Genomic DNA, 11661 nt, shown 5'->3' on the forward strand with positions numbered 1-11661 from the left:
CCAGCAATTAGTTATTTTCTATATATCCCATGCGCATTTAAACACGATAAAACGCGTATTTACAACTAGTTTTCGGCCATTATAATATACAATAAGTATGAAAACCTTCTTACAATCCATGTTGAAATTTCTTGAGTTACGCCACCACGCTTATAAAACAAATTTCTTATTTGACCAAACGGGGAATTCCCGTATAGCATACGTGACGTTTTGTTACGGGGTATCAAAAGTTGGCACACGATATTTACTGTGTATATTTAACATATGTTGAAGTAATTTTACATATACAGTATTACAATTGCTTGCTTTTGTAACCTTTAGTGTATTTGTGGGGATTATTAAAGTTAAACCAAACAGCTGGGTGCAATCATGCAAAACGAATGTAAACAATGAGTAAATTTCAAGCGATTGTGAAATTTCAGAAAAATCTATGTTGTAATGAATAAGCTGGTGTACGACTCTTCTTTATTACTTCTGTGCCTGCGCGTTTTCTCACGTACGACAGCAACATCTGCTGCAATGGTAATAAATTCTGTTTTAATTTGTAGTAACGTGTTTAGGCGTGTTATAATACTGTATATAATACAACCACTACACATATTATTATTTTCCTTATTTGTTTTCAATTATGATAAAAGTAGTTCTTTCAAAAAGATGGCCCATAGAAACAAGTTTAGGCCTTCATACATAATGTTGTGTTTTTATTAATTATTTTAAATTAAGGAAATTAAAAGTAGTCATTATACATTTAAACTTTTTTAGGCAAACAAAAAGACAGAAGATACAAGCACAAGCATCCATAGTGGCCATATACAAGATGTTCATACGATGCCAATGAAATATTTGATTCGACCATTTCCATCAGAACTTGATCAGAATAAAGTTAAATCTTTGATGGAAACACTTGAAGTAAGTTAACCAACCATGAACTAAAATGTACGGAAAGTAATTTTAAACTGGTTCTTTTTCAATAAGGCAAACGTACAACCAAATTGAAGCTTTGCAAAAATGGAAAATGTTATACAGACCTACACTTAATCTTTTGTCATTACCACAACCAAAAAATATGGAGGTCAAGGCTCATTGCTGCAACCCATAACAACCGGTATCTTTAAAAAATTGCTCCCAACCCAACATTCATTAAAAACTAAACTTTTTCGACACTGAATCCAAATTTTCTCCTAAATTACATACTTTATAAAACTGGCAAAAAATGTACGGAATAGGACCCCCCATTGTTACAACTTCTGAAGTTCCCCTACGTAATGATAAATAAGTGACACTCACAAAACAGTTCTGTACATCTCAGGATAAAGAACTGGAAAGTTCAGTTCCCCCAATAGATGTGTTGTGGATTAAGGGAAGGGAAGGTGGAGATTATTTTTATTCATTTGGTGGTTGCCACAGGTGAGTTGTTAAGTAAACAAAAAGTAAATCACACAAAGAAGAAACAGTGGTCGTATTACAACTGAATGAAAATATATGAACGAAATTGTAATTGAAAGATATATGAACAAAACTTTTAAAACAACAGAATGGTGTAATACATGAAAATTTTAAATACTGTAGTGGTGTGGTAGAGCGCTCTTTCTTGCAGCGATCTAAGTCTTAATTAGTTTCATTGTTTACTAAGGGTTGGGTAGTTGCACTTTGTACAATAGAAATCCTTATGCGGTGCTCTGTTACAACTTTAAGAGTTTCAATTTAGATGAATTGTAATATGCAGGACTTCTAATATGATGTGTATTATTTCATTGTTAAAGTTTCATATACATTAAACCATACTTTTAGGTATGAAGCTCATAAGGTACTGAGCCGTGAAAATATTAAAGTGAAACTTGTTCGCGGGAATCAAGAAATGTTGAGAACTTATCTCGGTGCCTCAACACCAAATTTGAAATAAAAATACAATTGCACTTTCCGCCATTTTTGCTCTCAATGCACACCACTTGCATATTAGGGAGCAAATATGAAACAAAGACTGGACTTAACAGTGGCCCAACATATATGTATTAGGAGTTGAACTTAGCTGAAGAAATAAACAGAAATTTGGAACTTAATGCACAGGATATTACGAACTTTTTGATGAGTTGGAACCTGAAAAACAAATGATATAAAAAGATTAAAAAATATTTTGATTCATCGAAATACAACCTATGTATGACAGCGCACAAAATGAACAAATACATATTGTATAATCGTGATTTACTGTAATGTTAAACTTTTGCTACCACATTTAATACATTATAAAAAAAACTCTAATTAGACTTGTATTGCCTATTATTCATAAAGGGTTCTAAATTTTGGCATATTAAATGCGTGAATGTTCGCATTTTGTTAAACATAGTGATTTGAGTTTTGGTATTTAATAGTTCTATTGCATTTGTAGCATAGTGTGATCAACTATGTGAAATTAGCTTAGGCAAAATAAATAAATGTAAAAGGTCAAATGTGTTTACAAACCGGACATGACATCCTTTACAGTGCTGCTAGTTGTGAAGACACTGTTGTTGCATTGTGACTGGTTAGACATGAAGTTTCCCAAACTTAATGGAGGTAGGGAACATGTGGCTAACCATGGGGCATATTGGTTGGATCTAAAGGTTAGTTTGTTAAATAAGAATTCAAGTTGGGTATTTTGGAAACCTATGGTTTGAGAGCCAAATGTGGCTACTTTAATAACAAAATCCAGACTGCAGATAAATCTAAGTTTGCATTTTTAGCATGGTTGTCACGATGTGCAAATTTTTATATCGTAACATAACATTCAAAACAATCCATTTACTACAATCATATTTGGAAATTCCAGGCGTTATTTTGGTTGCTTGCAATTTTTTACCAAGATATTTAGATGAATTCAGCTGTTTTGGGGAAATTTACTTCATATGCAAACTGTACATGCCCCTAAAAAAAAACATTTAAAACTATGTAGTATGGCTCCATTAGCGAAAAGATTCCTAAACCCTGATATCAGTAATGTTATAGGACTTACATGTTGTTCTGTAAGTTGCTCACATCATTAAAGTACAATTCGGGTGGAGATGAAATACCTGAATAAAAAAAAAAAAATGATTTTAAAAAATACCAATAAAAAATTATTTTTATCAATGTGATGATTACTTTGCTTGTTGGAAGGAGAATTCCCACATTTCAAGATTCCAGTTGCGACAGCAGCAGATGCAATGTCACAATTAATGTTTCTGTTCGCTGATTCACTATTTTTCTCTTGTAAGTTTATCTGTAAATTTTAATACAAATTAAATTAAGAACGTACTTTAATCACAAGACACAATATACGAGCTGTAAACTAATTACTAAAATTTGAACAAGCATATGCATCGGTGAACCTGTTCTTCCTTTAGTTTTATTATTTACGTCAAATAAGAAGTTTAGCAACCTGCAAAGTTGTAGGTGATGGTGTATGGTGGTTGGTTGCTGCATCTTTAGGGAGGGTTAGTTCAGCTGCAAAGTTAAGTTAGTGAAATTGATGTCTAAACTTTGACTAAACATACACTAACAAAAATCATGGTAACTAAGAAACTGGAAAAAGGCAGAAGAACAGTTGAAAAATACTGTTCCCAAAAAGTAGTGGTTACAACTAAATTTATGAAAAAAACATAGAATACCAAAAGAAAAAAGTATTAGTTTTATCAAAATACTAATAGGAATACATCACAAACTTACTTGGTTTGTCAACAGAAGGAGTGTTGTTGTTCTCTAAATACATGATGGATTTAATTTTATTTTGTAGCAAATAAACAAAACAGGATTTAATATTATTTAGAAAAACAAGTAAAAAATCCTTAAACAATGTCAAAATATTACTTTATTTTAGCATAAGTACTTTATATTAGCATAGGCAATTAGTAGGCATAAGTTTTTATATATATTTAAAAAAATTCATATATATTATTTCGGGTGGAGATGAAATATAAATATTTATTTATTTATATATGAAAAAAATATATAATATATTTATTTGTATATATTTAAAATATTTATATTTATTTGAATATTAATATATAAATATTTCTTTTTAACTTACCATCAAATATTGGTGTATGTTGTTTTGTTGAAACTGAAATTATGAAAACATTTATTAAATATTTTATCCTTCATAAATATTCCTATATGAATTGATGAGACATTTTTGCAGCCAAACTTACATTAACAAAGGCTGGGGCAAAAGTTAAGTTGGTTTAATTTTTTTTGCGGGATTGTTTTTTGTTTGATAATCTGCATGCATTAATCGCGTAGGGTATACACATTAATCAAACAATTTACCATTCTTGTTGCAATGTGGAGTACTTTGTAAAGTTGAGCTTCCATAAAAACCACGATACCAGTCAGTGGAACATGCTGCAAATATAAAAGACTATTAGACTCTAGTATTGTCGCATACAAAGTTTTCGTTGTGTATTATAAAAATGTTCCACTTGTGTTTTTTTACATTAATATACTGCAAAAAAACAATATAAGGGTTTTTCTTACACATTTGCCATTGAGTCATAGTTTAAGATCCATGTAATAGTAATTCATAAAAAAGAATAATACAGAACCACTTACTGTTAGGTTGGTTGTTGGGTGCAATCAGTTTTCCAGAACCCTAAGGTAAATATTTACATTATCATATGCAATACCTTGAATAACACACCAACCTACCATTACTAAATCAACAGCAGTAGATGAACTTGCCTTGGATGTTAAAACTTCATTTGATTGTAAAACCGGTTGCCACGTTTCAGACTTCACATTTGTAACTTGTTTTAAAAATATAGTCACAGTAAAAAATATATTCTATATATATAAATATGTTTTACACTAATAATAAACTTACCTCCATTTGGTTTCTGCTGTTCAGTTATTTCACCATTTTCACTGACGTGTGAAAACGTGAAATTCCCATCAACTAAATAAAACTTAAATTAAAAAATTATATGGGTACAAAAATGTAATAACCCAATATTGCGATAACGGTCAAAATCTGTTCTTAATCCCAGTTCCCCTGGATTATTATGCTACATACGTACATACCTTTCCAAAATAAAAGAAAATTGTACTAATATTACTTACATTGTTTCACTGGCACATTTGCAGCTGGAGGATAGTAGATAGATCTTGATGTACTCGCTGTAGTTTGCATTGGGATTGATATCAACTGTCCTGATTGTGATTGACCACTGTAAAGAAGTTATAATAGCTTGAAATATATACTGTAAAGAAATTATAATCAGGGTTACAGAAGCCTTTTTGTGAAGCATTAAGTCGAACATAATCATAAATCAAATTGCACAGACCTATATACAATGTATATTACTGCTGTCACTTCTAAAATGCTTCTTTATTAAAATAATAATGACATTAGACAGTTACATTTTATCATAATAAAGACCATAGCCTATTGCGAGTACAATAGTAATTGATTGTTTCACAAAAAAACAGAACGTTATATTTATGACAAAACCATAATATGAATGATATTAACTGACTGTGTGGGTTATTGCACAACACAAAATGTATAGTTAAATATTTAACCTGAAAGAAGGTTGTGAGGCAAACATGGAATCTTGTATCTTCTGATGTGACCATGGGTGATTTCCCATCCTTGCAGATAATGCATCATAATAGGATGGTGCCATGCATGAGTGTTTCAATAACGGATCAACATCTGCATTTGATGATGATGGTTGTGGAGTGTAGTTTGAAAAGGAATGACCCCAAGAACAACTGTAGATGGAAAACAACAAGAGTAACTGTAAATAAAAAACAAACTATTATTAAGCAAATAGCTTTAACATAATAGATACAAGCCGTGTGTTTAACTTACGAGTGCACAATAGGTTTTTTGTTTGCCTAATTCGTAAAAATGTAGAATGCAATATAAAATAGAACCCTTGAAACTTACAGCAATTAGAAACTAATTGTATAAATATAAGCATACGTCAATAATATAGAAAGGAATTATAGTTACCCTGGTTCAGAAGATTTAGATCTTTTTGCACTTGTGTTACTTGAAATTGTTTTCTTCAAAGATTTTCGAAAATTTTCAATTTCTTCTGTTTTTTGTCGGTATGCGATATAGACCTACGAGCCAATAATGCATAGAAATTAAATTCTTGAAAGCATTGGATTTTTAGGTATAGTGCAAGTTTACCATAATAGACTTTTTTAAGTTTAATAGTTATAAAAAACTATGAAAACAACCAGATATACATAGAGCTTATCAGCAACAAGGTAGGCTATTGAACTTTTGGTTTAAAATATGTGGTATGATAATTAAAAAAATAAACTTAATCATTATTCGTTTATACAAATTAGTGAAATCTTACCTTATTTAAACAAGCTGGCTTGTCTTCATTCAATACTGTGTGCATAATATTGATGTATTCAACTGTTTGTTCCAGCAAAGATGCCATGTCTTTCTTAATGTTTACTGAATGCGGCAACAAAGTCCGTAGTTTGTCCAACGAATTGTTTATACGTTTCCTAACCACAGGCATAATTAAATTTAAATCGTGCAATAAACGTATCTATGCGCATCGAACTCTACGCGTGGTAAATAGTAATCTCTTTACGACTACAAAATACCTTATCTTTTTTTAAAAAACGAAGGCAGAATCAATTATTTCTAAACCAGATAATTACCTGCGAACTTTTTCCATCTTGCCGAGTGGTGTTTAGTTGCAACTTCGCGGGGCAAGCTACTCAACTTATCAGCACCACGTGAATTTAAAACTCGCGCTTTTCTCTATCAGCTTCTTCGTCGATTGGTTCTCCCTGAAGCGTTTGTTGCGCAATAATTGATCAATACGTGTTACACAATAGCAGTGCTGCCTAACCCCATTTTAAACAAAGTATGTATCCTATATTATATTGTGATATTGAATACGCTCTTAAATTTTGATTTTATTATATAAATCATGCTTACAATATACGGACTCTAGGCACAATCAGAGTCGTATAAACACCGAGTAGTCCAACTGCCGTCTATGTGTGTCCAAAATAGAGCAAAAGTGGTGACTTTGACAATGGGTTTAAACGAACCTGTTAAGTTTTGTTTGTGTTTTCCTATTGTGGGAAGGTGTAAAACAGCTTCTATTTACCTTACCAAACATTTTTTAGAAAAAATGTATAAATTTAGCCGCATTAAATGACTAAAATGTCGCAAATCAACCGCTTCTAATTCTAATTTTTGACTTTTTTTGACACAGAAAACAAATAACACATGTTTTTTACATTTTTCGACCTTTAAATTTGTTTTTAGGCCCAAGTTTTTCTGTAATTTACCGAAAACATACATTTTCCCTATACCTACTGTGTTATTTTGGAACCAAATTGCCGTTCAATTTGTGTTTTACGTAACAATGGGTTGGACTACTCGGTATTTCTATGGCTCTGGGCACAATATATCGGTAATATCATTACGAACACAAAAATTTGATGTGTGTTTCTTACAGTATTATTTATTTAATAAATGACATGCAATACCTATAGACTACAAATATTCTTTACATAAATACTACAACACGTGTAGAGTCGTAGAATCATGTTTCTATACGTACTTCGTTAACTCCCTTAAAATATTACTCACATTAAACTTCGGTATTGATTTAGGGTAAACCCCACGTGGGTTGCCATTTTGTAAACAATTGTTTTCGTTTGTTTTCATTCAAGGTTATTTTGATAGCCGTTTGCAGCTTTGAACTTCGCTTTAGTTTGTTCTTGCTACAGGTTTGTTATTAGAAGATGGCGTGTGAACGATATCAGTGCAATTTACGCCCAGATTTATTAGAAAAAGCTGTTCGGGAACTAAACGAACCTCGGGATAATGATGAACGATTAAAAGCAATTGATCAGTTGCGGGATAGCTTTAATGTTGAAAAGTATGGGCCACTTATTCGTTCCGATGATGGATTTATTTTAAGATTTCTCAGAGCTCGTAAATTTAATCAAGAACGGGCGTTAAAAGTTCTGCAAAATTATCACACAATACGGAAGGATTTTCGGGAATGTTTTTCGAGAGTAGAAGACCCCATGAGTTTGAAAGCCGTGATGGATACGGGTATGATGTATGCTGCTGAGGGGAAAGTGAAGAATGGAGAGTCTGTAATTATATACAGGCCTGGCTTGTTGAGTCAAGAGGTGAAAATACACGAAGTTATTGCTTATGGAGTTTTGTGTGTGGAGGAGTTATTAAAAGATGAAGAATACCAAATATCAGGAAGTATTACTGTTGATGATTTGACACAATTCAATCTTCGTATCTTGGCTCAGTTTTCCCTGCATGGAGCTAAGCGTATGAATCAGGTTTGGCAAGACTGCATGCCGGTTCGAATGAAGTCGATTTATATTTTCAATGAAGGAAGAGTGTTTGACATTATCTATACAATGATGAGGCCTTTTATGAAGGAAAAAACGAAGAAGCGAATAAAAGTTTGCGGGGATAATTATAAGTTGATGCATGAAGAAATTCCCCCATCTATGTTGCCACCATGTTTGGGGGGAAGTGGATTGCCAATAGAGGATGCTTGTAAAGTGTGGGTGGAAAAACTGTGCAAACAATTGGATATTGAAAAAAAAGGCTAAAACCATGCATACCTAAAGGGTTAAAGCCATATTATATATCAATTTTTCCTTTCAGTGTAAAAATGATATTAGAATGTTTAATTTCTTTATGTTTGGTAATGAGAAAATGGATTGAACCATATTTAGATGTAATTTTCTTTACCCGTAAAAGTAATGATAATATGTATATGCTATAATGTTGATTTGTTTATGTTAATTAATGAAAAAAAGGATTAAAACTAATATCTATTTATATTATACAGTTTCTGTACAGAGTAAAATTTTTAAAAAGGGATTAAAAGTGAAACCATATATAGGCCTACCTAAATACAATTTCCAATAAATAAAATAATGCTATAATGTTGAATTTATTATGTAAATTACTAAGTTATATGCTCGTTCAACTATATTAGAATATTAAAACTGTAGCAAAATCTAATGAACAATTTAAGCAGCTTCTTATACAAGGTTGTATATTTCACTGTTATGCGTTGAGAAATTAATAGCTATTTTGTTTATTATTATTATTATTTGTGTGTATTTATTTGTGGTTATAAACCATGTTTACCTTTTGTTAAACAGTCTATGATTGCCATTATTCCAAATAGATTTTGTGTCCTTACATTTGGCTACAAGCCTATAGTATACCTATAAAGTCCTTTTTCCAAATGCTTACATTATTTGTGCAAAAGTAATTGCCTAAAATTGGGTTAATTACTTTATTAAAACGTTGATAGTTTCTGATTCTCTATGAGTTATAGCCCACTGTTGCAAGCAGCTTCTGATAAAATCATGCTGTACGTTTGAGCTATGATGCATATTCCATTATTTCACTAATTTCTTGTTGTTTGAGCAGGTGAAAGGATTAAATGTTTGCTAAATTGTGGTCATGCTAAAAACAAGAGAAGATTAAGCTGCTTTTAAATACAATGTTGCGAAAAATGGATTTGTATAGCAGGTTTTTTTAAAATCTTGGTCTGATTCCCATAAGTATATCCCTAAATTACAAATTCTATGTACGTTTTACGGTTACCTTTGTTATTTTATTCCGAATTTCATAATTTGTATAGTGTATGACTATAGACACTCTTGTTTAACTGATCTTTGGACACATGATGTGATGATAATGCATTACAATGAATAAGCACTGAATTATATTACCGGTGATGTCACTATTACTAACATATCCTTTTTCCTGAAATGATTTGCACCAGTTTCATGCATCAACCACTGGCCAACACACTGCAATGCATTAATACACAGCACATCAATTATTTAAAACACTGGCTTTTTATGTCGGATTTAATAATGGGATTCCAGTTACATTGTAAACATTTAATATTTTGTTCAAAATTTCAATTATAGTTAAACTCCCCCCCCTCATGTATTTTGAGCATTTTTTATGTAAGAAATATTTGGTAAAATTTTAGGTATATATTTGTAGCTTTTAACTGATTTTATATTACAATTTGTTAAAGGGTACCAAGATACTAAGATAGGTATTTTAGATAAGTTTGCTGTTGAGTTGGTTTAGTTATGGGGCGGTACGAATGTAAACTCTCCCCTGAGCTCTTGGATAAAGCTGTGAATGAATTGCATGAACCTCGTGATAATGATGAAAGGTTGAAAGCAATTGATCAGTTAAGAGAAAGCTTCAGTGTGGAGAAGTTTGGACCACTCATAAGAGAAGATGATGGTTTTATTTTACGATTCTTGAGGGCCAAAAAATTTGACCAGAAAAAAGCTCTTGTTATGCTGCAGAATTATCATAATACGAAGAAAGAATTTAAAGAGGTATTTGAAAAAGTTAACAATCCTATTGTACTGAAGCCACTCACTGAGAAAGGGATTATGTACATGCTGCAAGGTGCTTCTAGGGAAGGAGCTGCAGTGATGATATATAGACCTGGTTTATTGGATGCAGATGTCAATATCTATGATCTTATGGCTTACAGTGTGATGTGCATGGAAAAGGTCATAGAAGAAGAAAAATATCAGATTTGTGGAGTAGCAAGCATTGAGGATCTGGAAAACTTTAACTTAAGTATGATGTTTAAGATCAGCCCGATGGCATTGGCTAAGATGAACAACATATGGCAGGACGCAATGCCCCTCAGGTTTAAAGCTGTTCATTTGCTTAATGAGGGAAAGGTATTTGACATCTTGATGGCAATTTTCAAACCTTTTATGAAGAAGAAATTGTTGAAGAGAATGCACGTCCATGGGAGCAATTATGACGAACTCCAGGACTTTATCGACCCAGCTCTTCTTCCTCCATTTCTAAACGGAACCGGACCTAGTCCCAAGGAAGCAGCTGAGGAATGGAACAAGATAATGGAAGAGGAATGGCCACAAGATACTGCATTGTAATTTTTAATGTAATTCTGTATATTTCATTTCTAATTCACATCATCTTTTTTTTCAAACCATCATAAAAATGTGAGATTGCATATTAAAGTAGGGTAAGATGGGTCACGTTTTAATTCTATTTTCTTGTCCCATTTGGTAAGAAACAAACAACATTCAAAAAATTATAAACCCCTGTTCTAACGACTCCCATATACCGTTGTTAATTGTTTAAAACACGATTAGGATATTTGAATATTATGTGCTAAAGGTGTCCTATCTTACCCCACAGTACTATGTATAACCAGCAATGCCAATTCACCATCTCAGGTTAATTATTTTATGCATAATTATGGGTATGCCAAACCCTGACAATCCTGACATGTGTATACTGTATAAATAGAATGTTTAAGTTAAGTTGCACTTTAATAGCTAATAGTAAATGTTTAACTTCATTTACTGTTATAGCTTGGTGGTTTTATTATGTTGTGTAATTTGTGCAATTAATCTGCTACATTTATAGTTAAAGCTATGCTGACTTGATTGTTTTAATGTAGTTTAATTATTAAAACCTTTTAATTTTTGTTCATTTTAAAATGATACTCCATGTGTTTAATTTTTTAGAATTCATGCACATTGTTTCATTATTATAAAATTTGATTTGAAAGTTCCAGCGGTTTACGATGCATTTAATTTAGAATTCATGCACACTGTTTCATTATTATAAAATGATTTGAAAATTCCAGCAGT

At 31.8% G+C, this 11661-nt stretch overlaps 4 protein-coding genes across 5 annotated transcripts; 3 read left to right on the forward strand and 1 right to left on the reverse strand.

The window, feature by feature from the left end:
- The first annotated feature begins 331 nt into the window (after positions 1-331).
- On the forward strand, positions 332-2292 carry LOC149730774 (sulfiredoxin-1-like). The gene is made up of 4 exons (XM_089884103.1): positions 332-522; positions 763-909; positions 1310-1407; positions 1792-2292. Exons 1-4 carry the CDS (start codon positions 439-441, stop codon positions 1901-1903), a joined length of 441 nt encoding a protein of 146 aa, XP_089740229.1. The 5' UTR covers positions 332-438; the 3' UTR covers positions 1904-2292.
- LOC149730775 (uncharacterized) lies at positions 1367-6801 on the reverse strand. 2 transcript variants are annotated; one of them, XM_089884042.1, is made up of 16 exons: positions 6646-6801; positions 6330-6486; positions 5972-6084; positions 5536-5727; positions 5074-5180; positions 4838-4909; positions 4663-4760; positions 4567-4606; positions 4285-4359; positions 4046-4078; positions 3685-3717; positions 3398-3462; positions 3121-3238; positions 2993-3050; positions 2464-2597; positions 1367-2097 (listed from the first exon to the last, which is right to left on the reverse strand). In XM_089884042.1, exons 1-16 carry the CDS (start codon positions 6660-6662, stop codon positions 2072-2074), a joined length of 1338 nt encoding a protein of 445 aa, XP_089740168.1. In that variant the 5' UTR covers positions 6663-6801; the 3' UTR covers positions 1367-2071. The 2 variants fall into 2 exon arrangements, with proteins under 2 accessions (XP_089740168.1, XP_089740169.1); XM_089884043.1 differs by lacking the exons at positions 6330-6486; positions 6646-6801 and having other exon boundaries at positions 5536-5753.
- An 816-nt stretch (positions 6802-7617) lies between these two features.
- On the forward strand, positions 7618-9421 carry LOC149730776 (alpha-tocopherol transfer protein-like). Its single transcript, XM_089884080.1, has one exon. It carries the CDS (start codon positions 7747-7749, stop codon positions 8584-8586), a length of 840 nt encoding a protein of 279 aa, XP_089740206.1. The 5' UTR covers positions 7618-7746; the 3' UTR covers positions 8587-9421.
- A 148-nt stretch (positions 9422-9569) lies between these two features.
- LOC149730777 (alpha-tocopherol transfer protein-like) lies at positions 9570-11657 on the forward strand. Its single transcript, XM_089884081.1, has one exon. The coding sequence runs from the start codon at positions 10102-10104 to the stop codon at positions 10933-10935; it is 834 nt and encodes a 277-aa protein (XP_089740207.1). The 5' UTR covers positions 9570-10101; the 3' UTR covers positions 10936-11657.
- Positions 11658-11661: the final 4 nt, after the last annotated feature.

This window comes from Ciona robusta, chromosome 9, assembly GCF_009617815.1.
Source record: "Ciona robusta chromosome 9, ASM961781v2".
Classification (NCBI taxonomy): domain Eukaryota; kingdom Metazoa; phylum Chordata; class Ascidiacea; order Phlebobranchia; family Cionidae; genus Ciona; species Ciona robusta.